General features: G+C 42.2%; 1 protein-coding gene across 1 annotated transcript; it reads right to left on the reverse strand.

Annotated features, from left to right (window-relative positions):
• Positions 1–2373: 2373 nt before the first annotated feature.
• On the reverse strand, positions 2374–22218 carry col28a2a (collagen, type XXVIII, alpha 2a; the record flags this gene model as incomplete). The annotated part of the gene is made up of 35 exons (XM_080839664.1): positions 2374–2381; positions 2474–2665; positions 3005–3221; positions 3365–3639; positions 3807–4364; positions 4473–4509; positions 4612–4647; positions 4767–4847; positions 4946–5014; positions 5153–5221; positions 5492–5560; positions 5674–5742; positions 5851–5919; positions 6048–6116; positions 6284–6352; positions 6512–6583; positions 6684–6752; positions 7122–7193; positions 7314–7382; positions 7608–7676; positions 9090–9158; positions 10687–10755; positions 12092–12160; positions 12316–12384; positions 12500–12568; positions 16094–16147; positions 16329–16373; positions 16477–16521; positions 16646–16672; positions 16835–16879; positions 17099–17152; positions 19769–19828; positions 19949–19969; positions 20747–21324; positions 22074–22218. The coding sequence occupies 35 exons, from the start codon at positions 22216–22218 to the stop codon at positions 2374–2376; spliced, it is 3657 nt and encodes a 1218-aa protein (XP_080695790.1).
• Between the last annotated feature and the right edge of the window lie 302 nt (positions 22219–22520).

The raw sequence follows: 22520 nt of genomic DNA on the forward strand, positions 1-22520 counted from the left end.
ACAAGTTTCTCAAATGCTGAACTTCTTTTATCCTAACCCTAACCCTATGTAATTCAAATAAACCTGTGTGCTTTAAACTGTGTGTTCTTTAACCGATTCATTCTACAGATTGCTGTCATTAACAGCTAATTTATAAAGGCCCCAAATTTACTGCACCAATGTGCGTATGGCTAAACATGATCCCAAAAAGTAAAACATTTGGCTCAACCATATCGGAATACATACATTTATAGATCCAAATTGTTCATGGACATTGGAGATCATGGTTGTTTTTCACTCACTTTTGTATGTTTGTGGACAGTCAATTCATGATCTAACCTTAACAAATAACATAACTCGTTAACTGTGATGAAGTTGTTTTTTCCCTATTGAAATTAGTTTTACAGTGCACAATATGTTTGATAACACATGCCAGTACTGATCTTGTACAGAAGGGGGCAGTAAAACATAAGTTAACGCTTGCAAGAGTGAGGCTTTTTATGAGGAGTTGTGATGAGAATAAGCAGCAGACAGGAAAGAAGGGGGTGGCTTTAATGGATGTAACAGGATGTCAAGATGACATTCAGGTTGAGAATTGTTTTTGTGTAATATCAACTGAACAACATGTCAGACACTAATGATTGTCACATGTCTGTAAAGTGCATTTATACATCACATCACATGTCTTCATTATCTGAATCAAAGTTTTGTACACTTAGCGTGTGCAGTGTGTTATCAGTGCATCAGCTTCTTCTGTGGCCACCCACATAGCCTTTGCCTGAAGCCATGAATGTATGGGTAAACTAATAGCCTTCCATATCTTCCTTCAGGTCACATTTTCCCATAATATATGTCTTTAGCTTCCTGAGGATATTGTCTGTGATGCATATGATTGACTTTCAATCATAGGCTATAGCCTTTTCCCTGGGGACAGGAGTTTCTCCAGTATTTGTATTAAATGTGTCTGATTTTAGCAGACTATGAGGCAGGTAACAGTTTCTTGTTATATAAGATGTTTGGGAGGAATAAGTTAAAAGAATAAGACCACCTGTTTGTTTCTTGAGTGGTTATTACATTTAAATGTGTGTGTAGCTCGACACAGTCTTACCACAATTCAGAGGAAAGCAAATCAACAATGCAGTGTCGTAATTGTACAGCAACTTTATGAACTGTATCAATCCAATTAGAGAAATTATCTTTTTTTCTAAGAGTTATCAAGCCACGAGTTTCAGTTAATTTATTGTCAACTAGAGAACTGTGTTTATGGTTCTTGCCTCCTGTCATCAGGACTATTTACCATTTTGGACTTAATGAGGGTGGTGGTGGCCTCTTAGCAGTATTGACATGTTGGACTTAAAATTATAATATCATCAGGTGCGGTGCAAGTATATGACGGGGCCTCAAAGGCACTGAGAGACTGTTCTCATGGGTTCTTCCACTTCCATGGTTTCTCACAAACGTTTTTTTCCTCTCATCAAGTAGCAAAATGTATTCACATTACATGTTTTATTTAAAAAAAAAGTACAAACCATCACTGTGAAAAGGATAAACATTCACAAGTTCAGTCACACAAACAGATTTATCTGAGGTTAGTGATTATTAATTGAAAACATGTATTAAATACAATGTCTTAAAACCACTTTCATAAACAGCTAGCTAGTTTTGCATGTAGACTCTCTATTCTCAAATATTAAGAATACAACCATTGGATAGAGAGGCTCTTTTTATGACCACTCATATGACATTAAATTACACAGTAAATGGACGCGATAAGATTACACAGCACTCGTTTTCAAAATGTAGTCTACAAAAATAGTATCTATTGTTTATTCTCTACTACTGTTATCTACATTTTCAACGGTTGAAACATGACCTTTATGGTGTATTTTGTCCATTATAAAATGTACAGTGTCACAGTATTCAGTCAAATTTTGAAATAACCTACAACACTAACATATGCCATAGTCCAGAGGCATACAGCATTATTCAGTGCCATACGATTACACAGCAGCAATTATATCACTCCCCCTATAAAGAGGTTTGACCACTGTGCAGTGACACAGTGAGTTGAACAGACAATTAAAAGACAATACAGGAAATAATGTCACAACTGAAAACAAGTAAGACATAGCAAGTGATGGTATGGGTCCATTTCTGTGACAACAGAATTTTAACTACTTCTGGATTCTGGATCTCTAACAGAGCACATACTTATCAACAATAAGAAGTTTTGTTGCTGGGGGACAGTGTCATTTTGTCCTCTAACTTACAAACATTCAATCATGTACAAAACAGCCATACCATACACACATATTTAAGGTCCTGTTTGGTGATGTAGAGAAGGATGACTTTACTCACTGAGAGATTCACACTTTCCCATTTTCATACCTCTTCTTAACCAACTGTAGAGAAAACAAGTGTTGTTACAAAATCACAGGACTAGTGTTAAAAATGAAAATGACTTATTCTAGAGGAATGTAAAAGTCTGGCATACCTGTTCGTCCGTAAACACATAAGTTCTTGCACTCCTCTTCTTTATCGAAACGGTTGTCATTGCCACCGCAGCCTCCATACCAGAACTGGGCACAAGCATTGGCCTGTTTGTCATAATACCAACGAATGACATACTCCCTACATGTGCCCTGACTCAAAGCCATGTCACAGCGTGGATCCGTGGGGAGTTTCTCTGGTCAAGAAGAAAACAGATGTAGTCAGCACACTGATATATCAATCAATTCAATTTTATATAGCGCTTCTCTATATACCTGAAGACGCTTTACAGAGTGGTCCAGTCCATTCATTCAGACAGTCATACCAGTGGTGGTAAGCTACATCAGTAGCCACAGCTGCCCTGGGGCAGACTGACGGAAGCGTGGCAGCCAACCAGCCCAAACGGCCCCTCCGACCACCACCAACATTCATTCAGATTCATACCATATAAGGTTTAATAAGGTTGATTGTCTTTGTCTCATTTAGATACAAGTTTGAAGTGGGATAGGAATGTATGCAATGTGAGCATACTTACGTTGAACCACAGCAGGAGGCGCTTCTGGCTGTATATATGCTGTGGAGGACCCTGAAACTCCTGAGGAGGATGAACTTCCTCCTGTGGAGAAGGCATCTCCCCTCTCCGATGCGATTGGCTGTGAAGGTTGAACCGACTTGTTTACAATGGCAATGTTGCTACTATGTCGCGGTAGGTCCAGATCTTCTCCCTCATAATAATCATCCTCTTCTTCGACCTGCGGATGAGATATCATAATCTATTCAGTTCAACAGTTATCTTTATATCTGAAACCTGACCTATTATGAGGGAAAAGTGTATTTGTAAAGATGATTAAGATTGCCTTCTTTCAGACTGTTGTGAAGATGAAGTATTGTGTACCTTGGCAGGGGCTGGGCCAGCGTTGATGGGAAGAGAGAAGCTGTCACCTCGGCCTCTGCCATAGGCGTCAGTGGTGATGATTGGGTTCCTTTCCACAACATCTACCTCATACTTATAGTTGCTGTCTTGGCCATTGTTCCCATGGGTATTATACCCGTTTTGTCCATTGTCCTTGGTGGCATGACCATTGGTGCCATAGCCATTTGTGATGGCGTTGTAGATGAGGGCACCGTTCTCATCCTCACAAAACTTGCTCACAAGCTTAGATTCCAGAGCTAAACAAAGAAATAGAACATCAGTGTTAGTAGTAACTCCATTATTCTTGTACGTGCAAGGTCATACTAATCCTGAAGGTTGCATGAAGCAGTGTGCTAGCTTTTACCTAAGAAATAATCTGTGACAGTGTAACAGTATACTACAAGTATACAGTATACTACAATACCTGGCAGGGTGTTGAAGTCATCAATGAGGTACATGTGCTCGCTGTCTGGGTCTGAGGCAATCAGATTGAGCTCGCGCAGGAACTCAGCCTGGGTTGGGTCTGAGCTGTTGACAATCCCCAGGGCATACATCTCAATGTTGGCAGCATGAGCCTCCCGCACAGCGATGTCCAACTTGATGGACTCTCTCTTATCGGTCTGTCCATCTGTGATAACAATGGCCACTTTCTTGACGCCGTTGCGGGAGCTGTAGAACGCCTCGTGGGTGGCTTTACGGATGGCAGTGCCAGTGTAGGTGCCCTCGCCCATGTAGGGCATCTTCCTGATGGCCTGCTTGACATCCTGCTTGGTCACGTACCGTGCCAGGTTGAACTCCAGCTGGACGTCCAGACTGTAGAGCACCATACCAATGCGGGTTGCGTTCCTGCCCACAGTGACGCGGTCCACCAGAGCTGCAACAAAGTCTTTGATGATCTCGAAGTTCTCTGGGCCCACACTCTCTGAGCTGTCAATGACGAACACCAGCTCCATGGGCCTCTCCTTGCACTTGATACCACATCCTGAAAAGATGGAGCACAAGGGAGTGTTTTATTGTCACCAAACTCAATGTGAAGGTTTTTCGTAAAGAGGTTTTTATATGGATTTTTTTTTATCTAAATGAGCCTTACCACATATCTCCTTGATCAGTTTGATGATATCTTCCCTCTGAAAAGAATGGTTTTAAAGAGTCGGATTTTAGGAAAATCTAATTAAACCAGACCTTGTTATAAGCATAACTACTTGCAATTAATAGCTTGAAGAACTTACAGTGAGTCCTGCTTCTCCTTTGTGTCCTGGTACACCCTGAGATGTCAAGCGAACACGTCAGTACAGTAGTAGGTGCATCAGTAACACAGAAAACAACCAGTCCTTAAGACCTGTGATTGCTGAAACTATTTACATGCTCTGTTTTAATAACTCACAGGCTCGCCAGAATGTCCAGCGTCTCCCATATCTCCCTTAAATCCTTTGTTTCCCCTCTCTCCCGACAGGCCTCGATCACCCTGCATAGACCAGACACAACAGGCATCATTACACAGAGATTAAAATTAAGCAGAATTCCAAAACCGCTTGAGATGGCGTTCGCAGTCAAGGCTCTCACCTTGGCGCCTGCAAAACCTTCTCCTGGTGGCCCTCTTGGCCCAGTTACTCCCTGAGATCCCTGGTCACCCTAAAAACGATACAATTTATGTTTATTCCTCTGTCCTCCCTTTTCACACAGAGTTCACATCTAAATTACACGAGGAGCAGAAAGGTCATAGGTCATGGGGCATATTTCTGTGTGTGAGAAAAACACTTATTAACATACCTTGTGGCCTTGCAAGCCTTCCCCTTGGGGTCCAGCAGGCCCTGGAGGACCTGATCGTCCGACATTACCCTGAAACAGCAGGTGGGCGGAATTAATGAGAGAATGAGGAGACAGCTTTGCTGCTGCCATGGCAACGGAGATGAATAGTAAAACATCTAAGACCTTCAGTCTCCTCACAGCCGGACATTTCCATAAGTTATTACTTTAATGACAGAACCTTGAATATTGTTATTTTTTGTCACAAGGAACATGTATCTTTGACATGTACTCATATCACTGAACAAGAAATGGAAGACATTGGAAAAATTGAAAGAAAGAATCAAATCCTGACTGACATACCGGTGGTCCTGGCAGTCCCTCTCCTTGGACCCCAGGTAGACCTGGCAGGCCTCTGAAGCCAACATCACCCTTTGGACAGACATCACACATTATTTCCCCAATGCACAGAGCACCCACAAATACTCACTGGTTGAACACAAAAAAGTGGTTGAATTTCTACCTCCTCTCTTAAGTAATGTTACCTTAGGTCCTTGAATGCCAATTCCCTCAGGCCCAGGCTCCCCCGGAACACCAGGAAGACCAGGAGGACCCTGTAGAAAAGCATGTCAATTGTTTGAATGCGTCTTTTTCTCATGTGGGCTCTGATGGCAAAGATAAATGTTTTAAATGTGTCTCATGTAAGAGCACTGTGCACTCACCACTGGACCCGGAAATCCCTCTCCTTTGGGGCCAAATGGACCAAGTGGGCCAGTACTACCACGATCACCCTGGTGTTCAAAATGAAAGAATCTCCTCAGTCAGTCATTCACCTGGTATGTTTACCTGTTTGCCCATTTTACTGAGACTTGTCCATTGTCCAATTATTTAGACAAGCTAGTTTTATCCAGACTCCTACCTTAGGACCTGGTAATCCAAACCCGGTCTCACCAACGGGCCCAGTAGACCCTTGAGGACCGACGTCACCCTACAGCAGGAGAAAGTATGATATGAATTTCACAATCCTTTTTTCCAGTGAAGCCTACTGAGCTCTGTCAAAGCACTCTGATTGTTGGCAGCAGGCCTGTGAGATGAGTGCTTGCTGACATATGTAATGCAAGGGCGGAATACCGAAGACATGCGCTTTTTTTTTACCTTAGACCCTGCAATGGAACGTCCTGGAAGTCCCGGCATTCCAAGTCTTCCTGGCACACCAGGCTCTCCCTGCAAAATGGCCCCGCACAGCTTTCAATCTCATGTATGGAATCAGTAGGGAAGCTAAACAGTTTCAAACTGATAGATTGCTGCTGGCAAAGTATTACGGCAAGAGACAGACGAGAAGATAAATTATTTTGTTATTCTTCATTATTTCTTCATGCTCACCTTTGGCCCAGAGGGGCCACTGATCCCAGGTGGTCCAGACAATCCTCGGACACCCCGCGTCCCCTGGTCTCCCTGAGAAAATAATACAGAACACATCAATCCACCGTGCTACCAGTTGCTTTTAGAGCACATCCTTCATACAGTAACAACATGAAAAGTGGAGGTTTCATACCTTTTCACCCTGGGTGCCAATTCCTGGGGTTCCCTCCAGGCCTCTAATACCAGTAACTCCAGGCTCACCCTATAAAACATACAGTTTGATATGAGTTAACCCGCCTGTGCTAATACCGGTGAGCCCTGGCTCATCCTATAAAACATACAGTTAGATATGAGTTTACCATCCTGTGCTAATTGTAAATGGACAAAGTGTTGGCATATCCTTTTTTTAACTGTGAGAGTGATCAATCCCCTTTTTACTATATTGTGCATTACATTTAACTATCAGCAGCAATTTCTCTTTGCTGAGTGTGGACCACTTGGGGGTGTCCTAATCAAAGACAGATTCATGCATTTTCAGGAGGCCTATTAAAGAAAGCTATGATGGAGGTGGAGGTGTGATGGAGATGGAGGTGTTTCAGATCTACGTAGGAAGTTGTGGTTCAACACTCACCTTTTGTCCAGGAGCTCCATCTTCCCCAGGAAGCCCAGGTAAACCTGCTAACCCACTAAGACCCGGATCTCCCTAAATGTCAATAGGAGGTTAGCAATCTCGCTTGCGCCTTGAAAATCAACTAAGATGTGAAATTTAATTTGCCAATCCACTACAACTGTGGAAGCGTGTTACAGACAGCTGAGGCTTTACCTTTGTTCCTGGCTCTCCAATCCCCCTCTCTCCTGGAGCTCCAAACTCTCCTGGCAGGCCCGTGTCACCCTATCGAGGAGAGGACACCCAGAAAGGCTACTGAATTACGTGAGCACTAAACATGTTATAGTTTCTCTTTTGTGCCTGTACGTGTAGGACAATTGACTGAATATGACAAAGGAGTTCATTACTGTGATGCTAGCATGCATGTGACTGATTCTCAACTGCTCTTGGTCCTAACACATTTACATTTAGTGTTACACAAGACCATAATAAGCATAATAAAAATGTTACCTTAGGTCCAGGTAAGCCCTCTCCTTGTGGCCCTTTACCACCTGGTGGACCTCTGGGACCCTGTACACCCTATAACCAGAACAACAGGAGTGAGGATTAAAGCTGGTGGTTGATGAATAGATCAAGCCAGGCCCTTAGCCAAGCACTGAAAACCTGTTGTGAGATTAGTTTCCATGTCAAAGTATTGTCTGGAGACCCTTATTTCCGAAACTACAAGCAACTGACTGGACTTTGAGGAGTGCTTTAAATGATGATAGAAATGTAGCTGGCAATCCCCTCGTTATGTCTGCAAGAGTCTTTGGCATCAGTGGCACAATTGGATTTATGTAATGAAAATATGTAAAGTAGATACATTAGTTGACACATGAGTAAAAAGCTGCAGTGTGTTCTACACTGCAATGAGAAGTGTCTATTCTCCCTACTGAGTTCTTCTTAACTTCTTAAATCTGCACAGTTTTTGTCTTGGGATATCACATCATAAGCTATTACAATTTCTCAGTCAACAATTTTCACACTCAAATGTAAATCCATGAGAAAAGTTTCCAGACCACAATGAACACAATTAAAAATGTCAGATGCAAGGGCATAAACATCTTCTGATCAATCAAGCCTCAGTATTGGAGGTTGCATTTTATGTCTTTTTCTACTGGCAACCATAATAGTATCCCACACAAACAGTGACCAAATGCAGTGGAGTATGCAAGTCGTCTAGAAGTGTTAGCATTTTAACACTGCATGGTTCCAAAGAAAAAAATGCCTTTTTCCAGGTTTTTGCCAAATAGACGAAAATAATGTCAGCAAAACAACGCCAGTAGAAAACCTAAGCAAACTGTTTAGTGAATTTTGGGGAGCCGCGGAGATCATGTGCCCTGGCCCAAGGAAGACACACAACAGGCTTGGGTAGGGGTGTACAAATGTAGTATTACACTGCAGCTACATAACACTCAATCTGTTTGGGGTGGGGAGTATGAAATCATTACGCCCGCTAGCCAACAGCTAGTCAGGCATATATGTAGGCCCTTTAATATAACTGGTAGGCAACTTGCCTGTAAGGACTTTGCCTGTAAGGACTTTACTTGCAGCTTGCTAGGAAAACTGTGGTGTGCTTGGTAACTTTCTAACTGTATTAATATGCAGCTATAGTAACATTAATGATTGTATTGTGTCAGTCAAATGAGGAGTCTGGAATGAAGCGTTTCTCTGCTGGTTGCTTTCAAAACACTGCAAAATATAACTAACATACCGGTAGTTTAAATATGAAAGTACATGGATTAATTCTGACAATAAAAAAACAGCAAATTGCACATTTACAACTAAAAGTTAACCTGTTGAAGTCACACTGGAAAAGCATAACCCTGTTAGGATCCAAGCCTATTAGCCTGCTACTTGTCCAAGCAGTATGTGAAACATGGAAAGCAGAGCATCAATCTCAATCATTTTTCATTCCAACAACTAGGACTTTTAAAACATTTACACACTCACCTTCTCTCCTTGGATTCCAACACCAGAAAGCCCCATAGGCCCAGATAAACCAGGTGGTCCAAACTCTCCCTGCGGGTCAAACACAGAAAGAGGGTCAAACTTTGGCAGACAGGATCCGACATTACAGTCAACTGATATTTTTTGACATGTCTCAACAAGACACTGCACCAGCTATAAGACGTAACAATAGCTTGCCTATTCATACATGAAGTTACAATATTTATAAGTGTTTATAAGTATGAGTAGTCCACGGCTGAAGTGCCCTTGAGCAAGGCACCTAACCCCGATCACTGCTCCCCGGGCGCCGCCAAAGGCAGCTCACTGCTCCGGGTTAGTGTAACTTCATTTCACATTGTGCGTTCACTGGGTGCTGTGTGTGTCACTACCCTGGATGGGTCAAATGCAGAGGTGGAATTCAGAGTGTGTGTGTCTACACCACCTCTGTGATAGAGTCACTTTCACTTTCACTAGTCCATCTTATGATCATATGGACTTGAGTATGTGATCGGGACTTTTATTATGCATCATTGTTTAGTTATTGTGTGTTATCTTACAGGTAGTCATAAACTATAATTATTCATTAGCTTTCCTTTGTAGGGCAAAATTAAAGAGAGCTTCAACACATTGTACCATGGCTGATTGACACCACATGTTTTTTTAGTTTAAGCCTATTTGTGTAAACCTAGTTTCTCTAGTTTACTTAACCGCTCATCTGACTATTTGAGTCCCCTCCTGTCTTTTGTGACCAGTTTTCCAGTTTTGTATCTCCAAAGATGCCACAGGGCCATTGCCAGTACGGAGGTGTTGAGGCCCATTCCAAGAACCCATTTCACTTAAATGTGCAGTCAATGATTCTAATGTAGCTCGTCCATCGTTGATCATTCAAATCAATGGAACTTTTTGCAACATTCTGAAGAGCTGGCGGGCCAGATTAAATGGCTTGTCGGGCCTGATCAGGCCCGCGGGCCTTGAGTTTGACACATGTGTTCTAATGCAATAAATGTTTTGTCAAATTCACAGAGTTACTCCTTACAGTCCTCCATTCAGTGTGCATGCTCAAAAAAACTGTAGTGTTTCTACCCAATAAATAATTATAGTGGCTCAGACTGAGCCATAAACAATCCCAGCCAATCAACACGGTGCTTCAGGAGCATGGAAGAAAGGGGTGTAATTCGATTGGCTGTTGAGCTCAAATATCAACACCCTTTCACCAAAACTAAATCACTGACTGCATCTTTATAGTCTCATATGCTGATTGCAGTTTGTCTCAAATCTTAGTAAACTGAGACATTAAACACTCCAACACCCAAGAGTTAAGGATTGAAAGGTTGCACTTAGCCTCAAACCAGTAGGCAGATGTTGAGAGATTGTCTAACAGGTAGTGAGACTTTCTCCTTCTTCAACACATCTTTTCCCACAGCAACCAGATCCTTCCCAGCCCTTCCCAGCCGCCCAAATCCCATTCTCCCAGAAAACTTCCTTAAGGAAGGTCCCATGTGTAATTGCAGGCTATTCATTACTTCATTAACCCTTTTGTAGAGCAGACACGGCCTGTCGGTGTGAATGGCATTCATTAGTTGATGTATTTACTACCCACCTTTTCTCCTTTGATTCCCATTCCCGTCTGTCCGCGGGGCCCCCTCGGTCCCTCCAGTCCACGGTCTCCCTGCCAGACAAAAGAGGGGTCGTCAGTTTACTCTCACCCCCCCCAAACCAATGGCTCCTGCTTACCCAGCCATATGACCGTACATCTCCCTTGCCCTGGTAATTGTATGGGCCTGCTCAAAAATGTATTTGCTATTGTTAGCGTAAATTGGATTGTTGTAACCCTGTTATAATTTGTCACTACAAATCTGTCTGAGCATGGAAAGTCTTCATTCCTATTATTAAGGGTTTACTAAGGCCTACTACTCTTCCTCTCCTCAGGCTGTGTGTGACACTTCACTCTTTGGTAAAGGCGGAAGTCTTTCAAAACACCACTAATGGTGGCAGGGGTTCTATTTACTGCTTCTGCAGTGTTCTGAAATAATGAAAACTAGACACACAGATGGTAGCTGGCTAATTTAGAGTGAGTTGACCTTGCCCATAGAGTTGCTCTGACCTTTTTTTTGGTGTGCTAGGAAAGAGGAGTTCCCCAGAAGTTGTAGGCTCAGCCCTGACAGATGTTAAGCTGCCCGAGGACTTTTTGCTGTGATGCTTATGTTTCCAACATGAGACTTGTGCCAAATGTTACGCATAATTATGGTAAGCATAGATGTGTGAAAGCATTCCCCAGGAAGCACGTTTCTCTTTGAAGTAAATTAAAGCTTATTATCCACAAATGATGTGCATTCGACAAAGTTGTGAGTATTAAATAGCTCTTGTTCTAACACCACACTCCTTTCATCAGTGTAACATCGGTGTTGTAAATTGTGCAAGTTGTAACTGCAACCAAAATCACAATTCACCCTGCATGTTTTAAGATGGGGAAATTATACTAATTCACCCATGTCCAGGCATGCATGGCAGTATAAATGACAAGAGAGTATCTATGGGAGGGTAAACATTTGTAGAGAAGTGTGAGCTAGCCTCGACAGATACGGCATGAATAGGAATGCAAACTACTGAAGCTAAACAACTGGAGGAAGTCATTCAAACAGCCCCGTCATTATAAAGTGTATGACCTCCGTCTGTGTTTCTGACTTCATTTCTAGTACTGTTGTATAGACTGTAAGGATGAAGGAGTCGTATTGAACTGAATTCAAACACATTTCATGTTTCTAAAAGCATCCTGTGGCTATACAGTGATCTTCTGTCTGTTAGGTGAAGGATTTAGGTGTTTTTTTTTACTAACTAAATCGAAGTCAAGTCTAGTCAATATGATCAGTTTAGCAACTGTGTTTTCTGTTATCTTTCCACATCCTGCTAGAAATCCCATAGGTTAATATTTCATAGTTCAATAAGGAACGCGTGTCCTGTATTTGTGATTTGCAAAAATGTTTGCATGGCTAGCTTTGCAGTACCTTTCCTCCTGGGAATCCCTCTCCCTGAGGTCCCTTTTCGCCTCCAACACCTTGTGGCCCTTGAGGCCCCTGAAGAGTAAGTCACATGAAGTAAACAGGACGTTTAGGATCAGGAAAAAGAAAACAGATTCTTTAGAAGTCAGTAACTTTAGAGAGGAATGTGTACTGAAAGAACAGCAGCATCAATCTTAAGATGCCAGGAGGGAGAGGGCATGATCACTTACAGGTAGGCCTGGCTCGCCAATCCCCTGAGGCCCGGGTGGTCCTGACCTTCCCTGGAAACCTTGGTCACCCTATAGAGGCAACAAACATCTTTGAAACGTGTCCTCTAACAGGAGTATACATCATAATGGGTGACTAAATCACATTTGAAAACAAATGATATCCGAATATGGCGGGAAAATCTACCTTAGATCCAGGAAGACCAATTCCACTCTCTCCTTGAATCCCAGCTGGGCCAGCAGGGCCTCGCTCACCCTGATCGGAGGGACAATTAAAACACAAGTTTAAAAAATCGGAATTTACATTTACGTTTAAATTTTGTCATTTAGCAGACGCTGTTCTCCAAAGCGACGTACAAGGGAGAGAACAGTCAAGCTAAGAGCAATAAAACCTGGGGCCGTATTCACAAAGAATCTTAGGGCTAAAAGTAGCTCATAAGTGGCGAATTTAGGAGAAACTCCTAAAAATAATGGGCGTGTCAGTCTTAAATGTAGGACTCCTAATTTTTTTTACTAAGAGCAATTCACAAAATATTTTATCCCTAAAAGTAGCACCTAAGTCTAGGACAGCTTAAAACTCCTCATGAGGACTCCTAAGTCACTAAGACCTATTCACAAAAAATCGTAAGATGGCTGCAGCCGACTTGGAATTGATAAAAGACATTGCTTAAACCGTGAAGGTATTAATATTGTCGTAGAATTAGCGCGGGATGCAATGACGCCTTTAAACAACGATGTGTCCCGAAGTGAAATGTTTGGAAACATAAAGATAGCCTATTTGGCTTCGCGGAAAACATCATTCAGCCGTTTAATTCATCAAACTATCAACGCACTGTAGACCCCACATCATCCAACAGTTGGATGTACCGATGACTTGTGCATTTCAACGGAGAGCGGTCTGCAGCAGGTTTTTGAGAACTTACCAGCTGGATGCCGCTGGGGTGACAGTGGCTATTGGTCCTGGGACCAGTAGGCTTTCGCTTAGGCTATACGTTTCACGTTCGTTTCGCTTTGATCAATTAAGATTGGAGGGCTTAAAGGGCCGCATGTGCTGATATTTGAAGTGGTCAAGGGCTGGAAATATAATAGCCTTACAGTTTGCTGGGTGCTTTAATTATTACTGCCTTGATTACATGCAATTGCCATATTTTATATTGATCGCTTTATATTTCTCTTAACGTGCAAAGTGTCATTCCCGTTGGATGCACAAACTTGTCATCATGCGTGTGCATTCTGCTAACTGCACTGTCCATAACTATTTAATATGACTTAATTTGAAGCCTAGGTTATTCTCTTATTTTCAGTCGATATAGTGGGATTGTTAGAGAGACGTCACAAATGAGTTTTTAATGAGAGCCTGTCAACAACCAATCACCGTCCTCACCCCTTCTAAACTCGTGCATGATAAGCGACGTCATCCATAGCAACGGAGTTTTTATCTTAAGCTTAGGAGTTGGTATTATCCTTAGTATGAGTAGGTCTCAGAGCCGTTGTGAATCACTTTTAAGAAATTACTCCTACGTAAAAGGTTTTAGCGCGAGTTAGGAGCACTCCTAGTGGTAAGATAAAAGACTTTGTGAATACGGCCCCTGGTGTAACAATAAATACTGCTTTTTTTTATTTCAAGAAATTGAAAACGACATAGAAAGAAAAAGAAGTGCGGGACTGTCACTTGAGTGCAAGTTAAGCCAAGGTGCCAGTTAGGAAGGGAGGTGTTCTCTGAAAAGTTGGTCTTCAAGAGCTTCTTGAAGGTAGAGAGGGACGCCCCTGCTCTGGTAGTGGCAGTTCGTTACACCACCTCGCTGGGCCCTATCATCCGCTCAATATAACATTTGCCCCATAAATAGTAACAACATGTTGAAGAGAGAGTTCTTATGTTATCTATATGCATATGCTCTTACATTGGATTTTATTTTAACTCAAGCAACTTTGCACATAGCATACAATGTTTATCCATCTACACAGTATCCATTGTTCTCTAGCTTTCAGAGAAGTTGTTGAACAATGGGTGAATTACAGTGTGTATGCCCTGGAGGTATAGGCATAGGTGTAAAGTTAATGATATATTTGACACGTACTTTTAAGACAGGATCTCTAAGGTATGTAATTTTGCATGTTAATTCAAATAGTAAATCATTCTGCTGGTGTGTAGACTGTTGACATAAAGCATTGCACAAACGTCTACAAGTTAGAACCAAGGCCTATGAGAGAGTATGAAATAAATCATTCCATCCAACATGCATCACTTTTTAGAAGCGTAGAAATAAATGTGGCAAAAGCATCAAATTAATATTGAACCTTTTGGTAGCAGCAGGTACTATAGAATAAGATGTATGTAATTGTCATTTCAAACATTATCTATGTCAGGTTAATGGTGATAACATGTTTAAAAAATGAGTAGTTGTAAAATTTTCAACATTTTAGACTGACTAAGGACTATCTTTTCACTACCTTAACACAAACACCATATGCTATAGTCTAGTACCTTGACATTTAGTTCGTAAGCATTTAAGATAAACCAAGTCTATGTTGAGTTAAGGCCATAATTACAATGAAGGATGGAATGCTAAAACAAATGCTCTTAGCCTCAAACATGCCATAAAGCAGCCACTATGCTGTGTTATATGCTAGCTCATTTGCAGCTGTTAAAACAGTAACTCAACTGTGTTACATAATTATGCAAATCAGAAAGCATTCTGTAGAACCCAGGATCACGCCAAACAGAAGTGGTCTTATTTTACCAGCATGTAAGAGACCCTAAAGCATGTGTCACATAACCATTTGTTTCCATAATGTATTTGAGCACAATCCTGTCTTTTTCCTTGACTGAAGTTAAAGAAGATTACATTATCCACTGACAAGCAAGACTGAAATCTTCCAGACCAAAACAAAAAAGTAATTGAAAATGCCATGTCAAACCTGAACATCACAACCCAAAACTAAAACGATTTGACCACTGTAAGTAGTGTAAACACTCTCGAATAACAGCCAAGTGCCAATCCCTGCATGGAAATCCCAACGGGTCTCAGTTTTCTACCCTGGAGGAATATTAACACTCCCATGTCTCCTATAGCTGGCCCTGAGCTGATTCCTGAGAGCGCCCACAGCCCCTGTTGTCTGAGCTGAATTCCAGTTTTAGCATGCCTGACAACAGCATTGAGAGCCTGTGACAGCAGAGAACCTGCGGCTAAGAAACATTGCCACTTAATGTTGTCCGAAAGAAAATGTACAGGCTTCTTCTTGTGAGTATGACAACACTGAACCTGGAAACATTCACTGATTTCCAGCACAGTCTTGTCAGTGGTATTTTATTCTGTTGTATTATTTGTCTTCCGAACACCTGCGTTTAATCGTGTAGAGGATATGCAAAAAGTTTTTCTCGTAAGGACAAGTCATGGCCATGACAAACTGGAGGCAATCTTTTGTCACACCCTATAAAGATGAGGCTGCCGCTGCAGGCCCTTTTTAACTTGTATACACAGAGAGGACCCTTGCCTCTTGGGGATGCGTCAATCGTAGACCCATGAAGACATTTACTTTTTGGTGTTCAGTTAAATGAAGGGGAATAGTTTTTGGCACATAGCCAATGCATTGCCATGCAAAGGTGCCTATTAGAAGAGACTGTAAATGAACTTCTAACCACAGCACCCAGGAGCTTCCGTTGCCGTGCTGGTGCAGCGGGCAGCCAGCATGCTGCAGTGTCTGTTTCCTCTCAGTGCAAGGTGTTATTACTGATGTGTGGCATATGAGGATGGAGGCGTTAAAAACAAAAACCACAAACCTTCTTTCCCTGTATTCCCTCAGGTCCAGTGTCACCATGGGGGCCGGGTAAACCCTGTACAGGAGAGAAGTATAACTTAGGTCTCAAGCACCTGTGTAGGTTCGTCTCTGCTATGGTATTCTCATCAGGTTGTTTTTTATTTAATAAATCACATCTAGCCACCGTTTACTTTCAAAGGGTTTGCATTTATATATGTATTCATTTTTTATATTTAGATAGATATATCTGTTCATACCTGTAGTCCTCTGGATCCTCTTATGCCAACTGGTCCCACGGGTCCCTGTGAGCAGATTTACCTTGATGAAATCTACAATGCTGCTAAAGTGTTTGATCAAAATTTGAGAATTACAACAATAAATCATTTGTTGTAGAAGTATACTCACTTTGTCTCCTTTGATTCCAGGAGTTCCACATTCTCCTCGCTCCCCCTGCAAAATTACATTTCACATGTAATTTTAGATAGAGAACAATGAGACAGAGCATTCATAATGACTTACTATACCGATGTACTTCAAACAAGGAAAAAGACTTATGACTGCTGAAAATACATACCCTCTCTCCTTTGTAACCAGGTTTGCCCTAGAGAACAGACAGACAGCAACATGAAACACAGATTGATAATTAAAGTTAATTCAGAGAAAATGCTTCTTTTTTAGTTTTTAAGAGGAGAAATTTGTTTTGTGTCTGGTTGGTGACAAGCCAGACATGGAAGATTTCTCCTCAGGCTTGTTGAACTCTCACCTCTCCCCCTTCTCGACCAGAAAGTCCCGGAATCCCACTCTCACCCTAAGTGGAAAAGGAATCAGATTTGTCGCAGTGCAGTCATTTATCATGGTCATGTCCATCTTAATGACAGGCCCTGCATGCTGCTGCACTGGTGGCAACTTTTCGCCTTTTTACGGCAACAGGACATGTTTGGCGTCACAAAACAATAAATGACAACAGTGGTCTGAAATTCCACAACACTGGATACATTTCCAGCTGTAATGGAGAAGGATTAGTTACCTTATGTCCTTTGGCTCCAGGGGTGCCATCCTCACCTGAGCGACCCTTTTTACCCTATGGAAGCAAGAGGAGAGGCATGAGCAGATCTGAGGAAAAACGAGATGACTGAAATCTGACATTCGTCTATGGCCATTACCTCATCTCTTCGTAATGTGTTGACGAAATCCCACAAGTTCATGTTACCTGACCTCTTATTTCCACGTGTGATTTCTCTCTCGCTGAGGCACAACGCTGCAGTACTTTAAGAAGATTAGACTGACAGATAAAGCTCCCTCATCAATTTCCACTTATATTGAAAGACGTTTATTTGATGTTAATTTACTTGGTGTCAAGTGGGAATGAGAGCTGTATATTAATAAAAGCTAATAATATTCAGCCATAACTCAGGTGGGAATGCAAGCTACTAGATTGCCATCTTTAAGATGAGCAAGGAGGAGGAGGGACTTCATTATCTATTGGACCAGAATAGATCATTTCCAGATGAGTACCTGTCAAAGGTTATAGCAACTTCACAAGATCGAGCTTCAAAACTGAATGATTATAATTTCATGGAATCAACACTGTCAAACTGGCTTGCTTTGCAAACATAGTGCAGTGATGTGAAAAAAAACATAATGTTTAGCTAAAACGTACACCTATCCTGTCTTTACACTGCCAACTTATCAAGATTCTTTTCAAAGCAATGGCCCTACGAGATGCGTTAAATCCCAGGCTATAAAACGTGTTTGTCAACATTAGCAAAAAGAACTTCTTCAGGAAACTGAATTACATATTCTGTCTAGGATAGCTAGCATTTATTGTTATTCTCGTGTACAAGACAAATCCAGAGACAGCTTTGGCGACTGATGTTTTTTATAGATTACACCTGCCTCGTAGAAATAGAACACTTTGATCACCATGATGTGTCTGACAACCTAAATTGGATAGTGTAGGATAGGCTGTTTAGGTGGCGATCAGCTAGCTCGCATCTTATGCAGGACCTGTCATTTCTGCATCAATTGCCCTCTCAATGAAATGTTTGATTTCAGGCTCTATGTTGACAATGTAAATATGTTGTCAAGAGGCGCATACCTTGAGTCACATCTATGTTGGCTCACATTGGGCAGCGACACATAATACTATAATCCCAGCGAAAGCTGAGATTTGAGATGCGGCACCAGGCTGATATAACTGAGATGTGAGATGTGGGACCAGGCTGATATAACTGAGATGTGAGATGTGGGACCAGGCTGATATAACTGAGATGTGAGATGCGGGACCAGGCTGATATAACTGAGATGTGAGATGCGGGACCAGGCTGATATAACTGAGATGTGAGATGCGGGATCAGGCTGATATAACTGAGATGTGAGATGCGGGACCAGGCTGATATAACTGAGATGTGAGATGCGGGACCAGGCTGATATAACTGAGATGTGAGATGTGGGACCAGGCTGATATAACTGAGATGTGAGATGTGGGACCAGGCTGATATAACTGAGCCTTTCCTTTGTAAATAGGGCCTGTGGGAGGGGTCTTAAGTGTCACCCAGCCCCGGCTTCTGTTAGTTGACGCCTGCACCCTGGAGTGTGATTGCAGCAGGTCAGTGAGAGAGAGAAAGCCGAAGGCAGTCCAAGCAGACTTGTGTCAGTGAAAGTGCAACCTCTCACTCCCTCTTTTCCCTTTAGTGACATTTAGAGAAAGTGAGGATAAGGACTAGGTGCGTAAGTAAATAAGTGAAGGTTTGACTTGAGAGGAAAATGGACTAAGCATGTCTCTGCCTGGTAAGGAGCAAGAGGTCAATGGACTGAGCGACACCTGGGCTGACCATGACAACCATAATCCATCAGAACGGCTGACTTCTGGCCATTAAAGTAACAACAACAAATTTGAATGGCAGCCTGTGAGTTACTACGCTCAGAATGTGAGGCAGACTTCGGAAGCGAATGCACCTGGTCAATAACCAGGAGGCAACTGTTGTAGAGCTCTGACACAAGTGATCATTACATTGACTGGTCTTCCATTTTGACTCGAGGCTAGAGGATCTCTATGGCGTTGCCTTTAGAGGGCATATCACACACCACGCCCCAGTCAGTTTGAGTCCTACTGTGTGTCTTTCTTCTCTGTAGCTGTGGGGGCAGACAGTGGCAGCCGTAGTGTTATTTATGATGGGAACAAAGCCTGGTTTTATTGGCGGTGGAGACCTTTACTAGATACCCCCTCATAGTCTCCATGGGGTAGGCATTCTGCTGTGAGTAAATGTATAGCCCTTGGACCAATGAGAAGGGAACTTTGGAGTTCTTACTCTGTGGGAAGTAGGGAAGTGGGTAAATTGTAAAAGGATGCAAATTTCGCCTATATCTCAGGTTATATTTTTAGCCTGTATCATGGAAAAAAGGATGAAGTTGGAAGTTTTCTTAAACCTCTCAACCAGCATTAATGTGGAGGGAGCCAGTCTGGGCTGGGGTGGTTGGGGGGCGGTGGGATCTCAACAAAGACAGCAATTATCCTGACTTTCACAAAGTATGCACTTACCTCTAAATGTCAGACCCTAGCCAGTTCCTCTCTTTGAAATTCCTCAAAGAACTCATGCCTTTGGGCAAAGATCACCTGTCCTCTATTGATTCCAATGAGAGGGAATGTGATGATTTAAAAAGAAGAGAAAATTCTTTCAGTAGGAGATTAACTTACCGCTGGACCACTGGTTCCCCTTTCTCCCTTCTCACAAGAACATCTCTGGGCCGCAGGACACTAAAAATATTAGACATTTTAAATGATTGTTGAGAAACATTAATATTTTGAAAGTATATCATATAAAAAAATGTATTATATCATATACAGATTTGATTGAGTTTCTAATAAAATACGTACCCCTTCATTAGCCAAATCAGCCTTTGAAAAAAGGAAATAGAACAATTAAAAATAAAGTACAATTTGTCAGACCCATGCATAGACATTTACATAAAGGAAACAACTGACTGATTAGTCAGCTGATAAATGACAAACAATATTACTACATTCAATCCCATCCAATGAGTGCTATACACCCTCACCACTGTCTGGGAATTTACCTCAGACATTTCTCAGATTTTAACACCCACACAAGTAATTTGTGCTTTCAAACTTTACACAGTACCCCCCTACAGACATGTAAAGTCCTGAACATTTGTATGGGATGAAAACACTGTTCCGCAAATAGACCTTGAAAAATGTTGAGAGCATGCATGGAATAGAACAATGTTAAACAATGAAATAGGGGGCGGTTCTCAGACAAACCACACAATGCCCTGTGCACTTTTTAAAGGTCAGGTGCAGAGAGATGGACCTCATAGCCTAAGAGGTATAATTTCAAAAACAACAGTGCCAGAAAAAACACTTTACACGTGAATGGCAGGTATTTTCTCCTAAAAAAACAGTCTCAATGGGCTTGGTGCAGGTATTGTGTTATAATTGCAAACCCTAGGGAGTGTCAACAAAACTCCATCACACTGCTTTGTAACCAAAAACATTACTCAGGAATTTCTAGCTTGACTATTACAGTGGTGATCTTTTGGATTTAAATGACAAATGCACATTTAGGATATCCTATGTATCCTATTCATATACTTCATGGTTGAACCTACCTAGAAATGCTTAAGTTTGTGGAAAAACAAACCAAATTCTACTCACGATCTCTGTGAGGATCTTCTCGATGAGGTCAACATCCTGCAAGTTGTGGAGGTAGCGGGAAGGCGGCGAGCTTGCCAGCAGACGCAATTGTGCCACGTTGGCGGGCTCATTGGCCGTGCGAGTGATGCCCACCGTGAAGAACTTCACCCCTTGGTTTTTGGCATCAGCCGTGGCCGAGAAGATGTCCGGATTTCGGGGGTGTGACACTCCATCAGTCAGCAGCACTGCCACCTTGATGGCGGCCGGACCCGACTCAGCCTCGTACATCTTGGTCATGTTGGTGATGGCGTAGGTGGTGTAGGTGCCATGGCCGATGTAGACGATGGGAAGGATCCGGGTCCTGAAGTTCTCGATGCCGCGCCACTGGTTGAAGGTCTGCTCAATGAGCACGTGACTGCTGTACTGCAGCAATGCCACCTTCCCGCTGAAGCTACGGCCCGTCCTGAGCCGGATGCTGGGAAGCCTCTCCGCCACGTCGATGGCGAAGCGTTTCTCCTGCTCATGGTTCTCCTTGGCGCTCTCTGAGCTGTCCACAAGGAAGGTCAGCTCCACGCTGCAGTCCTCATCCACTATGGCCGCTGAGGGGACAGATTGTAGAGCAGAGCCCTTTTAATGTGCATCCTTTAAGCCTGGCAGGATTTCAATCACACTGTATACAGCACTGTTGTGAATGGCTAATACCACATAATAGGAGCCCTAATTGGCCCCATAGGAATTAGATAAAAGAATCTTCTGTTATGCAGTAACTGCAGGGTAATAAGTAACTACAATACTCATTGGGCTGTGCTTGAAGAGGTATTTCCACAGCTGCAGCATACTGCTACATTAAAACTCCATAGTAGTAGTTCCATAGGTCTTACACACTTGGGGTTGCTTTCACAATCACAAAAGGAGTGTTCACAAAATGGGCTGTCAGGCAAATCGATATACAGTTTATTCCCATGTACACACTCCATAAGAAAAATCAAGTAACCGCTGCATGTGGATACAAATAAATCACCCATATGTGCTAAAATGAATGTCTTAGTGACAGCCCTTCAGGACTGATAACATGAAAGACATGCAGTGCAGATAGACTCAGAGATTAGATCAGCATCTCACTGTGAACTGAAAGTCGGTAGCTCTTAATGACATGTTTGATCCCAATCCTCATATATCTTGTTTAACATCTTGTTATAGTTTGACCTTACCGAGGAATGAATTGGTACTGATTTTTTTTACGGGATGAAAACTATATTGACACAGAAAAAAATGGTGCTTATGAGAGAGACGATCAAATTCAATGTGAGATTAATCAAAGCCCACATGAAGTCATTGTTTGTTTTACCTTGTCCACTCCGGACTGTCTGCACAGTGTTTCCAGTCAGATATTTGCCCCTGGCCCGGCTGGGCACCCTGTCCCCATAGTGATCCTGAGCAAGGGCACCCAGCCCTGCTAGGAGCAAGAGCCCGGTCAAAGTGTGGGGCATCATCTAGCCTCCTAGAGAGAGATATTTGCATTAAAACACATACAAATGTGTACATTAATTATTGACATTACATTTTATGATTTTATACAAAACAGTATTAACTTCATTCAGTATTACATGCAATCTAGGACATGCTGCAATAACTGGCAATCCTTAACATGTGGCAATACCAACATGTCAAGACAGGTAGTGCAGAAGCTTAACCAGATTCACATATTCCATTTGACAAAGCCAATTGAGTTTCTGCATCAAAGATAACAATCTCCAGAGACAGAGCAAGACTCACTGTGGACCCCTCCAAAAGC

Source organism: Sprattus sprattus (assembly GCF_963457725.1).
Source record: "Sprattus sprattus genome assembly, chromosome: 5".
Lineage (NCBI taxonomy): Eukaryota > Metazoa > Chordata > Actinopteri > Clupeiformes > Clupeidae > Sprattus > Sprattus sprattus.